The 24135-nt window shown below is 46.5% G+C and overlaps 1 protein-coding gene across 3 annotated transcripts in view; it reads right to left on the bottom strand.

Annotated features, from left to right (window-relative positions):
* The window catches only part of BRPF1 (bromodomain and PHD finger containing 1), a 29699-nt gene extending 5941 nt beyond the window's left edge, over nucleotides 1-23758 (bottom strand). Inside the window, exons 1-9 of one of the 3 annotated variants that reach the window (XM_089517678.1) lie at nucleotides 23568-23758; nucleotides 16342-16954; nucleotides 12793-13752; nucleotides 10408-10606; nucleotides 9235-9369; nucleotides 8046-8192; nucleotides 3734-4040; nucleotides 2001-2306; nucleotides 63-347 (exon numbers count right to left, since the gene is read on the bottom strand). In XM_089517678.1, coding sequence (XP_089373804.1) covers nucleotides 63-347; nucleotides 2001-2306; nucleotides 3734-4040; nucleotides 8046-8192; nucleotides 9235-9369; nucleotides 10408-10606; nucleotides 12793-13752; nucleotides 16342-16940 — 2938 coding nt within the window. In that variant the 5' untranslated portion in view covers nucleotides 16941-16954; nucleotides 23568-23758. The remainder of the gene's footprint in view (nucleotides 1-62; nucleotides 348-2000; nucleotides 2307-3733; nucleotides 4041-8045; nucleotides 8193-9234; nucleotides 9370-10407; nucleotides 10607-12792; nucleotides 13753-16341; nucleotides 16955-23567) is intronic. The other 2 variants (XM_089517696.1, XM_089517687.1) reach the window with 2 other exon arrangements.
* Nucleotides 23759-24135: the final 377 nt, after the last annotated feature.

Genomic DNA, 24135 nt, shown 5'->3' with positions numbered 1-24135 from the left:
AGTAACTAAAGAGAACCAACTAGGTCAGGACCCCTTCTTAGTTTGTCTCCAGACTCACTCACCAAGAGGAGCATCCTCGGCCGATTTGTCGCTGTCGCTGTCTGAACTGGAGCTGGGGCGCGGACTCCTTCCCCTCTTGCGTTGCCGCTGGGAGCTCATGATTGGTAGCTGAGGGGGCCCCACTGGGCTGTTCCCGTGACTGGGAGCCAGCTGACTGTCACGATTCTTGGGTGGACGCCCAGGACGTTTGGGAGGCCCAGCAGTCTTGGGATTCTTCTTGGAGAACAGCACTGACGTTCTCCTGCCAACTTCATGTGCTGGGGTAGAGGAAGAGTTGGGGCCAAGGCCTGGAATTAAAAGTGGCAGCATTCGCTCAGAAAAAGAAGTTGAGCACTTTTGTTCAGTACTCCTTCCAGGTCAAGAAGCCAAACAGAAATTGTTTACTCCTTAGCTGACTTTAGTTTCTTTTCTACCTCCAAGGTTGGGAGCCACACTTAATGAGAACTGGATAAATCCCAATCAAGTTAACTTTGGAAATTTCCTGTTGATGTATCTTTCAGTTGGGTCCAAAACCCACTGCAGAATTAATCCAGCATGAGACTGCTTTAACTGCCTTGGCTCAGTGCTAGGCAATCCTGGGAACTATAGTTTATTGTGGAACCAGAGCTCTCAGACAGAGAAGGCTAAATGTCTCACAAAACTACAGTTCCCAGAATTCCCTAGCGTTGAGCCAGGGCTGTTAAAATGATCTCAAGATGGATTATTTCTGCTGTATGTTTTGGACCCAAGTTTTAGATCTAAACAATCTGCAAGGATCCAAATATATATATAAAAAAAGAGGTGGGGCGCTGAGCTAACTGCATTGCAAAATGCAAATCAAATCTGGTTCCTACAATCTAGTTCAAGGAGATGAAATTGGCCTAACATTTTAAAAATGTTTTCTCCACTACAGTCTTCTTAATCAATCCTAATTCCAGCATGCAGTGGCCTAAACAGTATAGCCAATGACGTGGGATGATGGGAGATGTCATCTAGCAATATTTGGAGGGCCACAAGTTCCCCATCCATCTCTGGGGATGTCACATGCAATTCAGCTTGATAAGAAAGTGTGTGCAGGTGGGGGACAGAGGCTGCAGAAATAATTCGGTTTGATACCACTTTAACTGCCAATGCTCAATGTTATGGAATTCTGGGAACTGTAGTTTAGTCAGGTATTTAGCCTTCTTTGGTCCAAAACACACTGCAGAAATAATTCAGTTTGAGACCACTTTAACTGCCCTGGCTCAGTGCTAGGGAATCCTGGGAACTGGAGTTTATTGTGGCACCAGAACTCTCTGACAGAGAAGGATATATCCTTCACAAAACTATAAATCCCAGAATTCCCTAGCGTTGAGCCAAGACAGTTAAAGTGGTCTCAAACTGGATTATTTCTGCAGTGTATTTTGGACCTCTGTCAGAAAGCTCTGGTGGTGGTGCCACAACAAACTACAAATCCCAGGATTCCACAGCACTGATCCATGGCCATTAAAATGGTGTCAAACTGGATTATTTCTGCAGTGCATATGCAGCCAGAGACTGAGATGAAGAGAAAGAGAGACTTGGATCTGAGTGCAAGAATATGTGGAAGGGATAATGGGTACAAGTGAATGCCACTCCGAAAGATACTTTGTGAAGTAATAGGAGTGAAGTCAAGAAATGCAAGGAAATTCTTCTTAGAGTGGAATGGAGAATTTAAGAAAAGGAGGGGGGGAGATCGCACCAGCATCCATCAAGGTATCCATCAAGGCTACTTTAAGCATGGGATGCTTGTCTTGCTGGACTAGTTCTTGATACCTTTGATACATTTCATGATTCTAAGATGGGCAAGGGCAGAGGGGGCTCAGTAGGTAGGGAGGCCATTTCTGGCCTGAGAGTCAAAGTGTAACTTCTCTTTACAAGGTGACACCAGCCAGTGACAGGTAAACTCCACGCTGTTCAGTCCCACCAACCAACAAACCAACCTTTGCCGGTTTCCTGGCTGCTGCTCTCCTCAGCGGCACTGTCGGTTTGAGTATCCTTCTCGCAGGGGTTATGGGTCGGCAGAATGATGCGGGCCAAGGGGCCGTGCCCATCCCTCCCCGTCTCCCGCTGGTGTGCCAGTTTGCGCCGCAAGGCCGTGATCTCCTTCTTGATCATCTTGGCCCGCCGACAGCGGCCTACGCTCTGCTTCCCGGCGCTCACCTCGGCCAGACGCTCCAGCAGGAGGTTCATCTGGTCTTCGAGGGGCAGATGCTTCTGGTTTTCGGACAGCAGGAGCCGCTCCTCATCTGGGCCAAGGAAACAAGAAGCCTGTTAATGGCATTTCAAGGGGACATCACACTTTCTGCTTGTCAACAAGGTTAAGATGCAAAGAAGGACCAAGAGGCACAGTTGTTCAGCCATCTCAGACCACTTAAGGCCATGAAAAAGAAAGTGGGACTGGATATAAATGGCCCAAGAAACCAGCAAAGGAAGAGTGGTTGTCTTCTGCGAGTCTACGAGTTAGGATTTTCAGGCATATTTCTAATTCCCATAATTCTTGCAACTTACATTTACCCATCTGCTCTCATTATACAGTCCCTAGATTTCAGATTTCTGGCAGTAGCATTTGAAAATCTGTTCAGTTCCTCCTCCTGATATCTAGCAGTCACACACAGAAAAACAGTTTATAGGCCCCTATAAACCACTTGGGCATGCGCAAGATAAAAAGCAAACCTTTAGTGGTCTAGAAAAGTAAGAGAGACTACAGGTGTCTCCTTAACTAATTCTACTTGGCTACTAACTGCCAATATCTTATAATGTCAAAGTGTGGTTAAACAACTTAAAAAATCCAACCTTTGCCCAGAGTTTCATTCATGGAAAATGAACATTTCAATTTGTAAGGAACATATGCATCACATTGTCATTGTTCAAGTCTCTTTTTGGATTAGTCTTCTGGAAACAGGATGATGCTACACAAGATGGACTCTAGCCTGATCTCTTACATGAACTGTAAAAGTGACACACTCATTGCTAGTTAGCATCAATTTTATTCTGGAATCTGATCACATCTTGTAGAAAGTGAAGAAAACTTTGTGGCAAAATACTCTTCTAGTACCCAAACCACTGGAGACTAGAGGGTGTTCTCATAATACAAACATTGGTCCCTGATCTAAAAATATGAAGGGCTAGTGTGCAGTCACACCTAACGTTTTCTTTTTAACACAGCAATCTCACTCTCTTTCTCCTTCTCTTTGAAGGAAAATTGAAGAAATCATTTGGACAAGGGCAATAAAGACCCCTATCCCTGCTTCTAAATCTCCCACAACTTTAGGTGAAGGTTCCATCATCACCAGAGGCATTGCCACTACCAGAATATCCCACAATACTTTACTATATTGATCAGCCTTCTGCAAGTTGGGACCCTCCGGATATGTGGGACTACAACTCTCACTATTGGCAGGGAGTGATGGGAGTTATAATCCAACATGTTTGCAGGGACCAGCATGGGGAAGATTGATAAAAGGCTTGTGATTTCAGCAAAGCTGGTTGCCAGGCAGGAGTAACCTTTTCAGACAACCTTCTTTAATCTGCCACTTCCAAGCTAAGAGACTACTAGTTCTGAGCAACCCTCTGTCCAAAACAGCCTGGAAGCAGCTGTCAGTTTTAGCACTTCTGTTGCTCGCAGAAAGCATCAACCATCCTTGGGTATCAAGCTCATGATGTTGCTACTAACCATTCTCAGTGCTCCGCAGAGGTGCCTCATCCCCAGCCATGGGGAAGTGCATGCCTGTCTCGAAGTCAATGCCCATCTTCTCAGCCTGCCGGCGTGCCTGCCGCAACACAGCACCCCCTTGCTCTCGCAACCGGACAGCAGCCCGGTAGAAGATGGTGTCTTTGGCATTGTACTTCAAGCAGTTGGTGACAATCAGGTTGAAGTCCTCCTCAAACTCATCCAAGTTCAGGTAGCGATAGCCCTCTAGCTTCTGCTTCATGGTGTAGAAGTCCATGGGCTTCTTGATGTGGTCCAGATAGTCAGGGACCTGGAGTGGACATAAAGCAGAGCAGCTAAGAGACTGGGAGCCCATCTGCCTGGGGAAAATCCTGCTCCAAGAAAGAAAAAAAAGTTAAAGCAGTCCTGAAGCCAAGCTTTCAAACTCTTGCCCAACCTGGAGCAATCTCCCCACTTGGAAGGGGTACTGCCATTCAGGATGGGCACACTGTAGCATAGCCAATGTCCCAAAGGGCACACTTCAAGGCACAGTTCTCTGGTCTAGGAACAGTGTCCCTCTAAAAAAATTACTTCCAGCAAGAGCTGTCAATTTAGCAGGGGACACTACAACACATATAGCCAGACCCAGGCAAAGGATGTGTCTAATGACTCTGATCTAACTGGCAAAATCAGACACACATCCTTGTTCACATGCAATCAGAAGCTCTCAGTTTTTCTAACACACCATTCTCCACCCTGGTGCCTTCAGGACATGATGGAATGGTAACTTCCATCCTGCTCAAGTGGCAATTGCAAATGCATTAAAGTTGCAAGAGAACTGGAGAGAACAAAGTTAGATAATGCTGCTTTATGGGGTTCTACAACTTTCAATGGTCCAAAATAAAAGAAATTTTCCAAGCTCTGCTTTTCACTTTCCTTTCTCAATAGGTCTTAGCCTCAACATACAACCCCATCCAAATTTCATGGCTCTTCAATAAAGTCTAAATTCAGGATAATAACCACCACAATAAAGGACTGTTCCCTCCATAAGAAGGGGTTATAACACAGACAGCAATGCTGTGCTGGGAGGATACATCAAGTTCATCCTGCTTTCTAACTTATATTGCTTTGAAGCTGGTTCAAGAAAAACATCAAGAATCTTAAAGCTCCCATCATCCCTTTTCACTAGCCTTCTTGTCTGGTTTTATTAAGAGATGAAAACCCAAAATATAAGGATATGGGGAGGTTCCCAACCCTTGTTTAAATTAACACTGGCTGCAGAATGGACAGTTAACTTTGATGAATGGCTTTAACTTTATGTACCTTACCAAAAAGCCCAAGAAAAATAACTATTTTAAAATCTTGATCTTAAAGGCACAAAGTTCCTGAAAAGATTGTTTAACATTTAACTTATAGTTCTAGACTTCTTCATAATTTTTGCACTTTTAAATCTACTTTTTAATATTCATTTATTTAAATAAAAGAAACAAAAATGTAACAAACCTTCTTATCGCCTATAATACAAATTAAAAATACTAATCTTGGGTAACACTGGAGGAAATGTACAAGAAACTGGCTGCTATCAGGGGTGGAACACTAGCATTAGCCAAAAGGTTTATTTCAAAAGCATCTTCTGACACTTGGAGAAGTGATTAAATGTAAAGTATTCCCTTTGACATCAACAGTGAATATGAACAGGTGGCTAAAGAATGCTTGAGAGTAAACTAATCTTCATGAAGCAATTTTATGAGCATGATAAAAAAGCCCAGGATGCTCATGGAGAAAACACAGGATGAGTGACACCTGGCTTGACAAGAGAAGATCTAGAGGTCTCAGTGGACCACAAGGTAAGCACAAATCAACAGTGTAACAGGGCAGTCAAAAAGGCCAGTGTAAATTCTAGGCTGCATCAACAGAAGTACACTGTCCAGGTCAAGGGAAGCAACAGTACCATTCTATTCAGCTTTGGTCAGAGCTCCTGTGGAATATTGTATCCAATTCTAGACACCACAGTTCAGAGGACCACTGGCCAACTGGGTGGTAGAGCTTGTAAATGCTTCTTTGAAAGATGTTCCAGCATCTCTAACAGAAGCAACTGTAAGATCTTTGTTGAAAAAAGACCTTCACTGGATCCCACCTTCTTAGGTAACTATTGGCCAGCCTCTAATCTCCCCTTTCTAAGTAAGGTCCCAGAGTGAGGGATGACAACACAACTCCAGGCTTTCTTGAATGAAATGGATTACCTGGACCAATTCCAATCTGGATTCAGGCCTGGTTAAGGGACAAAAAACAGCCTTGATGGATGACTGACACCAGGAGTTGGACAGGGAGAGTGAGTTCCTATTTCTCCTCCTGGATCTGTCAGTGGTGTTTGATACCTGGTCCTTCCCAATAGTCTTGAAAGTGTTCTCATTTGTTAAATGACTCTATAGCCTGGGTCTGGGCTATCTGAAGTATTACGTCTCCCTTTGTTAGCCCATTAGAGCTCTGAGATTTTCTGAGGAGGCCTTTGTCTGTCCCACCATCTTCTCAGGCTTGTTTGGTGGGAAGAAGAGAGAGGGCCTTTGGGATGGTTTTGTTCCTAGACCTTGGAACTCACTCCCTAGGGATGGCCCGCCCTTCTACCAATAAGTTAAAATATTGATATGCTGCCAGGCTTTTAGAAACAGATTGAGATGAGCTTTTAATGCTGTGTGGTGCTGTGTTTATGGTTTGTATATAGTCTTTTAATTGTATACAATTTTATAAATTATTTGTTTTAAAAGAAACATTTATATATTTATGCTTTTATTGTTCTCATATAGTTTTTCATCTGCATCCTTTTTAAATATGTTGTTACCCACCTTGAGACTCACTATTGGGAGAAAGATGGGATAGAATAAAAGAAGAGGGGGGGGAGGGTGAAGAGGGGCCTAACTTGGACAATTCACCATGTAACCTTGGACAACTGCAGAGCTAGCTGTCATATTTAGGTGTGTGTGTGTGTGTGTGTGTGTTCAAGCATGCACGCACATGCTCTCACATGCAAGCCGCACATCCAGAATGTTCTGAGAGACACTCTTTCCTCCAAAGCATCATCATCGTTGTTGTTGTTGTTATCTGAAGGAGAGACAAGGTTCAGAAGTCCAAGAGCTCAAAGAAGGGACAATTTTTTGGGTAATAAAAGAAGGGGGAAGCTAAGCCTTCAGGCTGGTGCTGCTGTCCCAGCTTTAGAAGCACTCTGGTTACATCTCCTATTTAAGGACACCATTATGCTTCTCTACTCTCTAGTCCAGGCAGTTTAGTACTTTAGGAACACAGGAAGCTGCCTTATACTGAGTCAGGCTACTGGTCCATTCTAGCCAACCATTGTCAGCTCTGACTGGCAGCAGTGCTGTAGGCTTTCTAATAGGAGTCTTTCTACAATAAAATCAAGGAGCCTGTGGGAAGACTGAGGCCAGTTCAAGGGTTAAGGTGGCACTCAGTTATCCTTAGGGTTCATTTGGAATCCTAAGAGTTTTACCTTTGTGATGCCACTCTCTCCACCGAAATGGCTAAGAAGTGAACTCAGTTTCCACGGATAAAAAAATAAAGTTTCCAGAAAAGCAAAGATACCACAACTTTGATGAAGGTGAGTAATTTTTTGGGCACTGACCAACAAAAGAAATGAAAAAAACCGGCACCTAGATTCTGCAGAAGTATTTTTGTTTTGTCAAAATATGAGTCCACAACAGGGAGCAACAGTGGACCTGCTTGGATACTCAGGGCCTGGCAGCTGCCCAAAACCAAGAGCAGAAGAGTGGGAAGAATGGCTAATGGAGGATCAGTGTTCTTGGGGAACCAACAGATGCACCTATTATGGGGTTTTCTTGGCAATTTTTATTCTGAGCAGTTTGTCACTGCTTTCTCTGAGGCTGAGAATGTGACAGCAGGTTTTCCATAGTTGAGTGGGGATTTGAACCCAGTGTCCTAGTCCAACAATCAAACCATTACACCATGATGGCTGTCTAGACTGAAACCTAGTTCAGACTAAAAGGTAGACCAGCAGTCTTTCTCACCCAAATCAAGAAAATACCAAACCACTTCCACACAAAACAAGGAACAATAAAGCCATATAAATGCACATTTAAGAAAACTGTCCTATTTTCAAAAATTAACTCCAAAGGCAGAACACAGTAAGCTGGTGGAACACTCATAGGCCTTTTCACATGTAAGTGTTACCACAAGGCCCATTTCTGAGGTTGTATGCAATACCTGGGTTTAGAGGAGTAGGAAAAGGACCAGCAAGTTGCTAGACCAGCCTCAGGGCTGGATGGGAACAGAGCAAAGTATAAATTGGGGGTGGAGGGGTTCTTACTTCGTAGAGTTCTGTTACCTCAGACAGCGGGACCGGCTGGCTGAAGATGTTGCCTGTGTCCTTCTCCTGGAGCTGCTCGAGTGTCCGGCGCAAGAGAATGAGGAACGGGGTCAGCTGCATTTCTAGTGCCACTTGCTGGATTTTAATCTGAAACACAGAGAGGCAGAAGGGGCACTAAGATCCAGGACACTCTCAGCTGTCTCTGAGTCTGAGACCCCTGAAGCAGCATGGAGTCAGTCAGCCCCTAAGAAGAGAGCCAAAGGTCAAATGACACTACTCTCTGAGGGCAGGGAGGGGGCAAAGGGGAGTAACAGCAGGCTGCTTATTTTAGCAGTTCCTTAGCATTCACTCCCATCCTTCTGGACTATTCACAGGAAAATCCTGTTCCTTGAGATCTGTGACAATCATAGCCCCAGAGCTCTCACATCTCAGTCCCAGGAAATACAACAATTTAAACCTTTTGTCCTCAGGAGAACATTCTCTATACCTATCTACCTGACATAAAACTCCTGCATGCACCAGCAAGTTCTGGTGGGATGTCTTAGGGTTGCCTATGGGTGCCAGTGTACCCATCACCTTTGCTTTCATCCTGTGTGAACTGAGTGCATATCCTTAAAGGAGCCAACACTCCTCTAAAACTGTGCATTGTCGCAGAATACTGGAAGGATAAACCAGCATCTTTGGGGTGGCTTGGCTGCTAGACTCGTGTGGAGCCTCTAATGAGCCACAAGGACATGGTCTGAAAACCACCATCCTAGGACACAGAGATGCATCATGCACAAACTTAGTTATGGTTTGTTTACATGTCAAAACACAGCCTGAGAGAAGAACCCCTGTGCATAAGGGCAACCTACACAAGCTAAACAGAACAGTCACTACAGCAAGCTATCCCCTACCCAGAGGAACCTAGTTTCTTCTCAAAGATTTCTCTCTTCCTTTCACAGGAAGATGTATACCATCTTCCACAATTAACCCGAAGAAACTCTGGTGGTGCTCCACTCTTACCCTATCACTCAGCTACCATATAAAGTCCCAGTCCTTTCCCCCTGCCCTTCCACTCTGAGAGCTCCATGTTCCTCTTCCAGATACTTGGAGGGGCATCCTGCCCACCCCTTCCCCCTTCCCCTAACTTTCCTCAGGGGAAGAGCCCTGTGCCACCCCCCTCATCTCCCTTTCCCAGTGAGGTTACCGTCTCTCTCTTGAGCTTCTCCCGTTTCCGAATTAATTCCACCAGCAAGCGCGCTCGTTCCAGGTCGTGGCGGAGGCGCTGCCAGGATTTCAGCTGCTCTTTCAGGGCCCAGTTCTTATCCTCTGTGTTATCTCGCTGCAGGAACATCAGAGTCTATGAGAGGAAGGGGCCTTCTTTTCCCCCCTTCCTGGTTGCTACTGCTTGAAGCAGAGCACCAGTGAGCTCCAAGGGTGGGTAGGGGTGGTAGCAAATCCCACACAAGGTGGGGCAAGATGGGAGGGAGGGAGGGGGGTACTTTGGGGGGTTCAAAAAGGGAGAACAAATGCCATTTCCATGGAGCTCCACAGAAATGTTCCTTTTTGAGACTACAACTCCCAGAATCTCCCCCAGAACACGGCTAAGGGAAATTCTGCAAGTTGTAAACAAAAAAAATTATGTTTCCAAGCTCTATTTCTCCCTCCCTCCAGGCAGAAGGAAGGCAGGAAGATGCAAGGAGCTGCTATTCACAGAGAAGACCCATTCTGGGGTTCTCTACTCTGTTTGGCAGCAGACTCTTTTGAGAAGGAAAGGTGATTACTTTCCAAGAACCTTTAAGGGGAGGTACAAAGACTGAACCTCAGGTCTTCTGCATATAAAGCAGGTTCTTGGGGCTTAATCTCGGGCTGATGTGAGGTCTTCACCATAATGAATTCATGGAATGCCCCCTGTGCTCACTAAGGCTGCTGCCACACTGCAGAAATAAAGCAGTTTGATACCACTTTAATTGCCACGACTCAATGCTATGGTATTTTGGGATTTGTAGTTTGGTGGAGAACTGACAGGAAAGGCTAAACCTTTCAAAAAACTACAAATCCCAAAATTCCACAGCACTGAGTTATGGCAGTTAAAGTGGTGTCAAACTTCTTTATTTCTGCAGTGTGGCAGCAGCCTATTATAGCCAAGACTGGGGACAACATTATCAAGTCTCACAATGAAAGAGAATCTCATGCAAAGCTTGTCCTAAGCAACCTCATGCTCCTTCAGTCCACCCAATGCCAAGGAGCCGATAGACCAGGTTGAAGCCCTGCCTCTTGGCCACAGCCTTCTGGTGACCCCTCCTCACTCTTCCCTACCTTGTCAACAACCAAACCCACCTCCTCCATCCTTGCCCCCTAAACTCAAGTGAAACCATACCTGCTCGGTCTTGGACACAGGCGGAGGAGGAGCTGGCCGGCCTTGATCACAGTTCCTGTGTGACTGCAGGTGAGTCTGGAGCCGGCGCAGCAAGGGAACCCCATTGCGGGATTGCCTCTTCAGAGTCCAATAGCTGTGCAGCCTCTGCATGAACTGACTCTTTCGCTGGATGGTCAAGCGGTTAGTGATCTTACTGAGCCTAGAAAGGAAAAGAGAATGAGCACATCACTGAGGATGCAAAGTCTGGGACAACAATTCCTAGATTCCCTCCAGTCAACATACCTAGTAGGTGTTTTCTAAAAACCCTGCTTTTATACAGGAAATGGGAAATCACCTCATACCAGTAGTCAGATAGTTAAACTGCCTAGCCCAGAATAAGAAGCCATATTACCGGGGATTCTGGAAGCTCTAGTCCAAAGAAGTAACTTTACCAAGTTCTGGACTAGACACAGTTGGGTGTGATCCTGTATATCAGTTCTTATGTTCTTAAATTCTTAATAAATTCAAACTTCAGAGCTTGTCAGAGTACCTTAAATATATTAAGCCCACTCATTCAACCCTGGGTAAGGAAGCCAGCCTTGAGGAGAAGAAAATGCTCAAAGGCATGTCTACCTTAAAAAAACAGAGCATTGACCATGCTGCTATTATGCTTCTTTTCCTGCACAGGGCCTTCCACTGGCTTCACAAGTACTCAGCTGAATCCTGTCTTGGGCAAACCGACATATGGCACAACCAGAACTCAACAAAGTTACCTTTCATGGATTACGAAACCTAGAATGGTTTTAAAAAATGCTTCCAAACTCCAAGCTAGCCCAGTATTATGTTTACAAATGCAGCCAAGCCACAGTGTACTGGGAAGTTCACAAGGAGGACAAGAAGGTGATGGCCTTTCCCCAAGGATGTGGCAGAATCTTAGAGGAAATACCTCACCACAGGGCTGATTTCCTGCCCCCAATTGCCAGGATCGTAGAACCACCATCCAGCAGGAAATCAGGCTCCCTGTGTTTGGCAAAGATACACACAGCCTGGCATCTTTGGATGCTGTGCATAAGGCATAAGCATGTAAGATGGAGACAACAAATGCAACATGGGTATAAAGGGATGACAGGAAGCAGACTTGTTTGGCCTTACTGCCAAACTGTTTATATCAACACTTATTTTGATTTGTCAAACCATCACATTCTTCTACACTTGTGCTGTTCTCAGAGAAAGAAAAGAGTTTTAAAAAAAAGAAAAGAAAACAAGAACACCATCTCCGCTTTAAAGGACAGTAAGGAGCGGGTTGTCATACATCTTTAGCTCTTAAGCTGGCTCCTCCAGACAGTATCAATAAACCTACATGTATATCATCTCCACCTATTGCCAAGATGTTACTCTGACCCGATTTATGCATACCCTGAGCCGCTCACCTTGAAAACAGAGCATACAGAGAAAACTGAATGTTTGTGTGTTGGTTGAAGTTATACCTGCTTTTCTCCCAAGATGGGATACAAGACAGCTTACAAAAGTATAAAACAATATTACATTATTGCTTACATTAATTCACTAAATACAGTATTATGTTAAAAAGCACAGAACTTGCACTATTACCCAGACATATGGGTTCTATGGCTACACTATTGGTGTCAGAATGTGGTATATTCTGTCACGTTATTGTTGTATATAAAAGAGTTATATAGATGTTATAGATTTATTGGGAAATGCTGAGAGTGATGGGAGGCATCAAAAGAATGTTTGTGGTCTGACCCAGGAAGATGTGTGGAGAAGGAAACTTCTCAGAGTTTGTTGGTAGGAAACAGAAAGTAGAAATGAGAACTGGCTGGGTGAATAAGGGGGCATGGAAGAAAGGGTAGGTATGTTTTAATTAGTAAGCAAATTAAGATGAAGACTACAAAAAGGTGGGTCGGGACAGTGTTAATTTTATGCCATTGTTGTTCACTGAACTCCTAAGGAAAATAGCAGTTCTTGACAATGGGTGGACAATCTGCAGCTATCTGGATATTACTAGACTGTAACTGCCACCATCCTGCACCATTAATGGTGCTGGCTGCAGCTAGTGGGAGTTCCCACTCAACAATATCTGGCGGGTCACAAACTGTCCACTTCTGTGGAGTAGGATCATACAGACTGGTCTGTTTGCCTTGCCTGGATGTTGCTGACAGCCAAACCCAATGCACAAAGGAACGGGTGAGGGGGGAACTTGCAAAGTTTGGAAGATTTCCTCTTTTTGACTGTAACTCCCAGAATTTCCCAGCCAGCATGGTCAGTGGTAATATCTACATTTGGGAGTGGTTGTCGAACACAAGACATTTTTCAAGCTCTGGAAATGTGTCTCCGCAACAGGCATGTGAATTGAGAACATGGGAACAGAGAATCTCAACCTACCTGTGGGGAGGAATACAAGGTACTGACACCACTGGAGCAGCAGCTCTTTTCTCTGCTAGGATCTTCCTTGCCTTCTTCATTTTGATCCGAGACTTTGCCTTGGCCTTTTTCACCTTTTCAGAGCTCCAGCCTTTCCCGTCTTCCTCCTCCTCCTCTTCTTCCTCCTCCCCTTCGCTGTGGGAAAGGGCAGGCAGGCGTCGCATGGAGCCCGGTGGCGTGTGGATGTCACAGTAAGCTGTTTTGCGGACGCTGAAGGAGGTGCCATTGGCCCCTGTCTCCCGGACAGGCTCCATTTTCATGTACAGCCCAGCCTGCTGAGCACAGGTGACATGGAAGGCAGTGTAGCAGTTGGCTTTGTGGCACTGGATACAGGCCCCTGAGCCTCGCTGCTTGCAGATGTAGCAGGTCAATTTCCACCGAGCTGGTGGGATGTGTTCTATGCTGTCGATGGGCTCCAGGAAGACAGTGTTGGCAAAGCAGACCTCTGGGATCCAGAGGGCACAAACCACGTGGGCCCACCGTCCATCGTCCGTCTGTTTGAAAGCTCCTCCTTTGTTTGGGCAGAGGGCACAGTCCACAGCTCGGGAGGGCGACTGCAGGCAGCGACGGCACAGCCACTGGCCCTCTGGGATATAGGGAACACCGTAGCACTCTTGGTGCACAGCCAGGTTGCACATGTCACAGAAGAGGATGACGTTGCTGTTCTGACACTCCCCGTCATTGCAGATACAGCAGACGGCATCCTCATCCACCAAGGCGTTGGGGTCTCCCTTGTTGTGGCTCTCAAAGTAGGACTCCTTCTCTAGTCGATCCATCAGGTACTCAAAGATCTCCTGGGGGATGGGGCTGACCCCTTCCGTCTTCCGGCGCTCGTTCATAATGTCCAGCCAGATATAATCTTCCTCATCCATGTCATATTCAACCTCCTCATCCAGCTCCTCTGCCGACTTCTCAATATATCTGATAGGGGCGGGAGGAGGGGGAAAATGATAAACAGGAGACAGATTCAGTGGCTGATGTGGACTGAGCACTGGCCAACAAGGCCTTACCTTCATGTCTGAGGAAAGTACCAGGGAGAGAGAGAGGTTGGACAGCCAACAGGGGTTCCAAATCATTGTTGCATTTCCTCACCTCTTTAAGGAGCATGAAAACACCAGGAAGACTAGATGATTAAAACATGTTATGGCAAAGAGCTAGTCAGTGCTGACTCCAATCAAAAGACTAATACTAGTACTGATTGCATGAACATGATCATTAACGCCTTTCCACGGAATGGGAGCAGGAGTGGGCAAAGTGTGGCCAATGGGCACATATGACCTGCATGGCAACTTTGAGGCACTCGACTCTCCACACCGCATTTTGCAAGAAACTGGAAGTCATGTTTTAATGAATATTTTTAGTTGGAAAAAAGATTTTTAAAGGGGGAAAAATGCAGTGGGACACAGCAAGGGAGACAACCTTCTGAGCCTTAATGGTGGCCAGTGCAAGCCCCAAACACTGGCAGTTGCCTGTGTCAGGTAAGTGCCATCACTTAGCACTTGCCTTTTGTTTCATTCTACTTTGTGTATATACAATGACTGAAGCACTCTCTTCTAGTAATTGTAATCTGAAGAACTGAAGTACCCCTTTCTTTAGACTGAGAAATGGGATTACTTTCATTCAAGCTTATTTCTTTTCTGCTCAATTTAGTGCAGAGATGGGTAACCTGCGGCCCTAGTGATGTTGCTAGATCTAACTCCCAACAGCTCCAGCAGCACAACCAGTTGTTAGGAAGGTTGGCAGTTGCCATCCAATAATATCTGGAAGGCCACAGACTCCTCAACCCTGACTAGGTAGGAAAGGCTTAGTTTGTTACTCTATGCAAATCCTTGGTCTAAAGGAGGAGTGGGCAACTGCACAGGAGGTAGGAGCAAACTTTCACTTCTGTGCCCCTTGGTGGTCTGCACCAGCATGCCCATTATGTCACTTCTGGTATTGATTCTGGCAGATTTTTGGCCTTTTTTCTATTGCTTTTGAGGACTGACAGTGGATACTGACTAACTTTTTGCAGTGGTTTTGAGCAATTTGAAGGCTAAATATTCCTGAAAAAAACTAAAGTGGGAGCTAGGGGCTTGGGGTTTCATGGGAATGTCAAGGGCTGCAGGTTAGGGCCCTGCGCATGAAGTCCATGGGACATACTTTTACCATCCCTAGCCTAAGACAAGGGTGGTGACTGTATGGTCCTCCACATGTTGTAAAACTGTAACTCCCACCAGCCTTCGCCAGCACATTCAATGGTAAGGGAAGAGAGGAGCTGCAGTCCAACATTTGGAGTGCCACATGTTCCCTACTCCTGGTCTGAGAAATTCTGCTACTGTGGGTACATTAACCAGACTAGATAACTTTAAGCAGGAAAAAGCTCTCAGAGATCAGCATAATGCAGCTCTCTAAGGGGCTATAGAGACCGGCACTTTGTGCTGGCCTGTAGGCAGGGTGAGGCTGAGTGTTCTTATGCTTCAAGCCCTAATGGCACCACTCAGATGCCATTTTGGCGCACTCCCTTCTAGACGGGGCGTCAGAAGGGCACACCGCCACACCCATGATGGCCCTTCCAGGACGTAAAAAGAACCTGCTTTTTGCGGCTTCTTTTTGCTCCCTACGGAGGTCGCGGCATGTGGTTGCCGCAGCCCCAATATGGGGCAAAAAGGCCAGTCTGTACAGCTCCTAAGTCAACAGAGGAGGACCTAAATACCCTAAGGGCACCAGATCCTGTCTAATTTTGGAAGCTAAGCAGGATCAGTCCTGGTTAGTACTTGGATGGGTAACTACCAAGGAATATTAGGTGGTGTAAGCTATAGTTCAGAGGAAAGAATTGGCAAAACCATCTAAGTGTTCCTTATCTAAAAAAGCCTTATGAAATCCATGGGGTCATCATAAGTTGACAGGCAATTTGAAGGCAGAGAGGAAGGCAGGCAAGCAGGCAGGCAGGCATACACACGTATATCAAGGGGGGTGGGAGAAGGAGGAGTTGGATATTCATGCAAGCAATAGTATCTTCTTTTCCTCTCTAAACCTGCTGCTAAGAGTATCCTGCAATCACTGGATGGGAATAATGCAACAAATTCCCATCCCAAGGTAGAACTCTCCTCAATCCTGTTTTCATTTTGTCCAACAGATATGAAGAAACTATGGTCACCAAACTGTTGTTGCTATTATTACCACTATGAAACTGGAACTAGGTGAGAATAGAAGAAACCCCATGACAGAGAAGCACAGAGATGCACACAAACACTCACCTGAAATACCTTCCTAAGGAACTCTTCTCCAATCAAAAATACATCAAATTAAATGATGCCACAAAATTCTTTGAGACAGTTCTATGCTGTTATATTCCAGAGCCTGTAAGAGTTCCTTTTTTCGGGGGGACAACAGATACCAGAAACCCCAAGCCAGCATGAGTACCATTCATACTGCCTTGAAGATTTGGGGAATTGTTTAAAAAAAGAAAAGAAAAAAGGAAGAAAGAAAGAACCTTTCCCAAACACTCTGGTTTCCCCCCACAGCTGGTACCTGTAATAGGAGGAGGGGCGAGGTGGTGCGTCGGGCGTGTCCTGGTCCAGCTCACGGTACACAGCCTCTGGAAGCTTGGGTGTGTTGCCTGCTGAGGCACTGTGGTGGTGGTGGTGATTGGAGTCCTTGCGCTTCTCCTTGTTCTTATGCTTGCCAGCTTTGGGGGCCACCGAGGGGGTTTCTGTATTCTCTTTGTTGCTGTTGTTCTCTGGGGCTTCCTCAGGGGCCTCATCATCCTCTGACACAACATCCAGGTTGTCAAAGATGCTGATCCGATGGACCCGGCCATGCAGGTCCACTTCCACCATGCGCTGGGCCTGGGCATAGGTCATGACTTCACGACCCGGCGACTGTGAGGTCTCAGAAGGGCTAGGTGACTGCTTGTTGGCCACTCGGCCGTGCCTGCCTTTCTTCTTGTGCTTGCGCAGAGGGGTGCTCTGTGGAGGCGGTGGGTTATCATGGTCATAGTGGTACAGATGGTACTCAATGCCACTATAGCTCTTGTAGATTTTGCGGCAAGTGTCAACAGGACATTCGTAGGGAGGTTTGGTAGCCCGCAAGTTGTGGCAGAATGTCTTCACATCAAAGTCCACCCCCATGGTGTCTCCTGGGTCTGTAGGGAAGGAGAAATTAAGAGAATGGAGATGCTAAGGGCTACCACACCACTCACAAGTCCATTACCCAGTGATTTATTCCTCAGGTCCCAAGCTTTTACACATGAGTAGTGATGGAGGAACACAGCACTAAAAACAGGACTCTTGGGTTATCATAACAGAATCGTATCAGAAATGACTGCACAGAATTCTGTTTCGAGTCCTTATTTTGTTTTTAAAACGGTATTATTCTCATTCTCTCTCTTCTGGTATATTAATGAATGATGCAACCAGAAAAGCAGATGACTAGTGCAGTATAAGAGAAAAGTGGGAGGGCAGCCCTTCAAAGTTCTCTCCTGCTTACAATATATTCCCTACTAAAAATGTCAAGAATAGCGACCAGAAAAGCTTTTAGCTTGCCTCTCCACATGCCTTTCTTCCTAAAAACCCACTTTTCCAGCCTAACTATTCTAGAACCAATTTGCCATATTTGCTGTTCAGTGCCTCCCATCTCTGCTGCCTGTATCTCTGCTTCTCAGGGTCAGCTCACATGGCACAACACAGGTACATTTTGCCTTTCTGAGACAAATACAAATTATGATGGGAAGACACACAACTCCCAAACACAAACAACTAAATGCACCAATAAGCACCATTGCATTTCAGTTCCCTGGAGTGCATCTATCCAAGGGCCAGACTATGTATCTACCTTCCTCACTTTGTTTTCTGTGGCCATCAGTCATACACTGCTGTCCCTCTGATTTCATGTCATTTATTCCTTCACCAGCTCCCACTGTCTCCCTCTACTCCACCTAAAGTAAACTGTAAGTCCTTGAGGGGAGATTCTTCACAGTTACATATTATGCTCATCGTCTGGCACACCACAACAGATGTCTGTGTTTAAGCCAAGATGGGTACGGATTTAAATTTATTTATTTTGGGAATATTAGCCCCACCCAAATTACCCATCATATCCCCTTCTTCAATTGTGGCATGGTCATACATATCCAGGTTCGGGTAACATCCCATGCATTGTACATGGGAATGCCCTTGGACACATTTCAGAAAGTTCAGTTGCTACATAATAAAGCAGCTGAATTGATCAAATGAAACATAACTTGGGAGTCTTGCACTGTATCTGCCTCATGTCCATTTCCATGCACAATTCAAGATACTGCTTCTCAGTTTTAAAACTTAGGATCCAGTGCATGAAGGACTGATTTCAATCCCATGAACGACGCAACCCCCTTCCCTGATCCCCTGATCTTCTGAAGTAAAGTAGATGATAACCCAGCTTTGGAATACTCTTCCTGGGGAAGCTTCAGTCATGCTGCATATATCTTTTTGGCACTAGTCAAAGAATTTTATTTGCCTTCATTTTTTATGTAAATCAGGGGTAGGCAACCTTTTTGAGCCAGGGGCCGGGTTGCTGTCCCTCAGACAACTGGGGGGCCGAAGCCAAAAAATAAATAATTAAAGAATTTTTTAAAAATTTAAATAAATAAATAAACCGGGACAAATGTAGGACAAAATTTTCAAATGGTGGACACTTTTTAAAAAAAAGTGGAGGACACGCGAAAAAATTTGCTGATTTTTTAAAAAACGTTAACATAAATGCATGTTTCTGAGGCTTCTATAGACAATTGCCCCCCTTGCCCCTGCGCGCAAGATGCCAAAGGCCCCGGTGGCAATCGGCGGCAGGACCGGGCAGGGGCCGGTCCCAAGGCCTCGCTGGGCCGCATCCGGCCCGCGGGCCGCAGGTTGCCTACCCCGATGTAAATGCTTAGATTTGGCTGAAGTTTTATTTACTGTATTAACACTGTATGGGTGCTACTGCTTTTATGATGTTGTGAATCACACTTTTCAGGCTTTTTAATTGTAAGCCCTTCTGAGAGTCTCTGGACTGAAAAGCAGATTATAAGTATTTGCAACAAAGGAAGGGAAGGAGGATAAAGGTGTACCACGCCATATATTGTTCATGCTATTTCCATGCTGTTTTCTACATTCCAGAGAGGTGGCTGTGTAAACTTAAAGAAGAGTGGGATGGAAAGAAAGGTAGAAGATGTATCAGCATGTCCGTAACTCTCTTACGTACATGAATATTTCTCCTCATAAAGTCCCACTCACTGTGTAGGGAAAAAACATTTAAGGAGAAGAGACACAGCAGCTATATCAGCAGTTCTCAACCTGTGGATCGCAACCCCTTTGGGGGGATTGAACAACCCTTTCACAGGGGTTGCCCAAGACCATCGTAAAACACATATTTCCAATGGTCTTGGGAACCGAGACCATCAGTTGGGGGTCACCACAACACGAGGAACTGTATTAAAGGGTTGTGGCATTAGGAAGGTTGAGAACCACTGAGCTATAGGAATTGAAGAATCATCCCAATGTTGTTGAATGGCAACTCCAGCAGCCTTAGGCAGCATACTCAATGGTGAGGAATTCTGGGAGATGGAATTCTGAAACATCTAGAGGGCCACACAATTGCCACCTCTAGGACAGAAGGAAAAGGAATGGATGCCAGTGTACTGCCACAAGATGCTAAGCCTCTCATCCTGCTGTGCTCCACTCACTGTAGAGGCAGCTAAGACAGGAAGGGTCAGGCTACCCACACCAAACAAATTTCCACATATTTCTGGTACTTGTTAATCAAACAAGTAATGGAAATGATGGATCTCAGAGTAAGCAAAGGAGAGATGCCAACCTAGTGCCCATGCCAAGCCCCCACACTACCTCCCTCATCAGATGGTGTCCCACAAGCTGGAGAGCAAACTCCATTAAAGAGAGGGGAAACCTCAGTACCCCATCAAATGGTTGTTGATAGAGTCAAGAGTTGAAAGAAACCTCAGGGGCCATCCAGTCCAACTCCCTGCCATGCAGGAACACACAATCAAAGCACTGCCAACAGATGGCCATTCAGCCTCTGTTTAAAAAAATGAGACTTCACCAAACTTCGAGGCAGCTTATTCCACTGTTCAACAGCTCCGGACATCAAGAAGTTCTTCCTAATGTTTACTACGCTTGATCTTAGCTAAAAGGCTGATTAAGTTCTTCGTAATGTTTAGGTAGAATCTCTTTTCCTATATTTTGAACCTACTGATCCATGTCCTACGCTCTGGAGCAGCAGCAAACAAGCCTGCTCCATCTTCAATATGACACCTTTTCAAATATTTAAACAGGGCTATCATCTCACCTCTTAATCCTCTCTTCTCCAGGCTAAACATACCCAGCTCCCTAAGCTGCTCCTCATAAGGCATGGTTTCTCTCTATGGTTCCCATGGCTGTGCAACGGATAGAAATGTCCTATTTCTAAGAATAAACAGAAAAGGGGAAGTAGAAGAATACCTGCAGGCTGCCACTTTTTGTTCATGCTAAGCCCCACACACTGTTCTGTCATCCTGTGGCATTTCATTAGCAGGAGAGGAAACCATAAGTAAGGCAGAATTTTGTTAAGCATGTGCTCACTACAGGAATCAGACTGTACTGAGAACGGAAGGCCCAGGGCCTATCAGGTCTCATGCATCCTAACCTCATGTTATACCACTCTACAATGTTACAGTGCTGTTATTCCACTTTTACTGTTATGGGTGCTTCCTATGGTATTTTGGGGTTTATAGTTTCATGAGGCCTAAGAACACACTGGCTGAGTATTCTAAATGTCCTTCCATAAGCTGCAAATCCCAGGATTCCACAGGAAGCAGCTGTAGCAGTAAAAGTGGAATAACAGCACTATAACAGTGTAGCACAGTATCAGTGTAGAGAACTAGGAAATGAAGTAAAAGTGAATACAGAAGGATGTCAATCAACCAAGAGCCTTTCTGGATGAAGAGCAAGGTATAGATACAGTAAGTAAATAAACAATCTGAGGCAGTGGGTTGATGCAGTCCGCAAAAACATATATCAAATAATACTAGTCTAGTCTTTAAACAAATGAGGGCCCCTCAACAGATCAAGCCGGAAATCTCTCTGGAAGCCAAGATGATTAAGTTGAGGCTGTCACATTGTGGCCACATCATGAGAAGGCACAATTCATTGGAAAAAGTAATAATGGTCCCATATAGACAGGCCAAAATAAAGCTGCTTCGGGTCACTTTGGAGGCATGCTGTTTCAATGAAGCATGCATCCTAAGAGTCCGGAAGCTGTGCCAAATCTGTGCTCTAGTCCTTAGGACTGGATCATGGCTTTGGTGTGGCTTCTGGACTCTTAGGACGCATGCATCATTTAAACAGCATACCTCCAAAGTGACTTAAAGCAGCTTTATTTTGGCCAGTCTGTATGAGGCCAATGTTAGGAAAGGTGTAGGGAAGTAAAAAGTGAGGAAGGCCACATGCTAGAAGGATGGACTCTATGAAGGAGTCTTGGAGATGTCTCATTTACAGGGTTGCCATGAGTCGAGATTGACTCAAGGGCAGTTAACAGCAACAACAAAGTCTTTAAAGTGCCAAAGGACTCCTTCTTGGTTTTGCTGCAATGGCCTAATGTGGCTACCTCCCATCAAATCAACCCATGACACTCCTACACAGCCTAACTCACCTTTGTGTGACACCTTCTGCTTAGATAAGAGGTGAGAAGTAGGAGAGCTAGGGTAGGAAAGCAGATGAAGATATGCCATTCTATATCTCTGGTTCATGCAAACCCCACACCACCTCTCTCATCACACACTGTCATTCCACTTAAAGCTGCTGGTACAATCAACAGGGAAGGTGGGTGTCTGTCAGGCTACCCACATCACACAGTGTTTCTGTCATCTCCATAGCACCCTTAGGTTATGCAGAAATCATAGGAGAGTGAAGAAGAAAGATGCCACTGAGTTGCCAGCCTACACACTAACTACCACACCTTGCTTGTACAGTCCTACAATGTGCAGGGCAAGCCCAAAACATGTTGCTTGCTGACACAAAGAACAAGATGGTCCTTCCAACCCTCCTCTATACAGAAGCCAACAGGACTGGCAGTTGGATTTTACTTCAGCCCAGGAACAGACCAGCATCTTCACCACACTGAAGGCAGCAGGTTAATTTAGGAGTTTCAGCATTGGCTATGTGGCACAGAGGAGGCTGAAAAGGGTCACAGGGTTCACTAGGAATGTCAGGGCAGGTACCTCAGCGAATTGCTTCACTCAGCCAAATGCTATACGTAGCTGGCACTAACAACATCCCAGTTCCAAACTGTGGCAGCAGCTATAAAAGGAGCACCAGATGGTGACCCAGAGCTATCCACATCTCAGGTTGCCTCATTCACCATCAGGGCACCTTTTGTTTATACAGGAAACAGGAAATACAAAGCAGGACAGGGACAGATAGATGCCAGTCTATATCCCTGGGTCAAGGCAATCACCACATTTTGCCTCATTCCACATTGTGCCAGGTGCCAAAGGCTGGTGGCAATGGCTGTCAAGATGCCTTCTCCACAGGTTGCCCCCAGGCCATGCAGGAAAGGGAGGGAAATGGGGCAGGAGTCAGATGAGGGACTGGGATCAGCCCAACACACCTTGTCCCTGGCTCAACATGTCCCAACACAACAAGAGCAGGGAGACGGATGCTAGCCTACACTCTATGGCCCTGGATCAAGCAGATCATACACCAAGCCTCATTCCTTGTTGTGCCAGGTGCCAATGGCTGGTGCCAATGGCTGTCAAGCTGCCCTCTCCACAGATTGCTGGAAAGAGGGGGAAATGGGGCAGGAGGGAGAAGAGGGGCTGGGACCAGACCAACACACCTCACACACACACACTCCCCATGGCTCATGCCAGTCCTGCCCTATTGTGCCAGGAGCTGGGATGGCGGGAGATGGTCCACGTCCCCCATTGACCCTCCTTGCTCCCAATAATATAAGGGGAGAAAGAGGGGTCTGGGGTGGGGAAGAGGGAAGGAAGCCAGGGCGGAGCAGTGGTTTGAGCATTGGACTGCAATTCTTCCAGGCTCTGGGAAGCCACTGGGTGACTTTGGGCCAGTCCCACTCTCTCTGCCTCAGAAGATGCCCATGGCAACCCCCTGGAGAAACCTTGCCAAGGAAACCCCAGGAGAGGGCTGCTATACTTGTAGGTACACAACACACAGCAGGAGAGGAAAGGCCTTTCCAGCCCCAAGAGCCCCAGCTCTGGGCTGCTTTGAACACTGGACCTCCAGGCCCAGGGCAGAGGTTTCATTCTCCTCCCTTCCCTTCCTTCCTTCCTTCCTTCCCTCCCTGACTTTCTTTCTTCCCTTGTCTTCTTTTAGTTATCCCTTTCCTTTCCTTCTTCCCTCTCTATACTTTTCCTTTCTCCCTCCCTTTCCTCTTTTCTCTGCTCCCTCTCTTCCTTCCTTTCCTGCCTTCCCTTCTCTCTCTCTCTCCTCCCTCCCTTCCTTTTCTTTCCTCCTTTCTCTCTCCTTCCTTCATTTTCCTTCCTACCTTCCCTCTCTCCCTCCCTTCCTCCCCTTCTCTCTTTCCTTGCTTTCTTCTCTTCCCTTCTCTCTCTCTCTCCTTCCTCCCTTCTCTTCCTTCCTTCCCTCCAGAGGGTGAGCCCTTCCTCTGGGGCTCCAGGCCGGGCCTGGGCTTCTCCTTCCTTCCTTCCTTCCTTCCCTCTTTCCCTCCTTCCCTTCGCGCGGCTTCCCTCCCTCCCTCCCTCGCTCCCTCCCTCCCTCCCTCACCGAGGGCGGCTGAGGCCCCGGGGCCGGCGTCAGGGGCTGGCGAGGGCCGTGGCGGCGGTCAGGGCCCATGGGCCCGGGCCCGGTGCGTCCGGGACAATGGAGGCGGCGGCGGCGGCGGAGGCAGAGGCTCCCAGGGCGGCCTCAGGAGCAGCAGCAGCAGCAAGCGCAGCGCCAGCCTCCTTCCCGGCTCCTCCTCCTCCTCCTTCGCGGGGTCGGCGCCTCCTTGGCAACCGCACTTTCGCCACGGCCGGCCAAAAGGCTCCGGGCCACGCCGGGGCTGTTGGGAAATCCAGACTCCAAGATCAAGAGGCTTCATTGTTGTTAGTATTAGTAGTAGTATTATTCCGTGGAGATTGGGAAAGACTGGCGGTGACGGACGAATCTGCCGACGCCAATGGCTAGGCTGGGCCGAGGGAAGGAGGAAAGAGGGAGGGCTCTCTCTGGCGCCTTCTTCTCTCAGATGGGGGCCTTTCAGCCTGGCTCTCCTGGTGGCTTCTGCGGGGGAAGGAAGGGGTCACCCTGGGGCCCTTGGGCCTCCTGTGGGCCTAAGGCAGCGACAGGGGGGCCA

This window comes from Sceloporus occidentalis, unplaced genomic scaffold, assembly GCF_023333645.1.
Source record: "Sceloporus occidentalis isolate IW3139 unplaced genomic scaffold, rSceOcc1.0.p SCAF_1, whole genome shotgun sequence".
In the NCBI taxonomy this organism is placed as follows: domain Eukaryota; kingdom Metazoa; phylum Chordata; class Lepidosauria; order Squamata; family Phrynosomatidae; genus Sceloporus; species Sceloporus occidentalis.
This window is presented reverse-complemented; position numbering and strand designations above follow the sequence as displayed.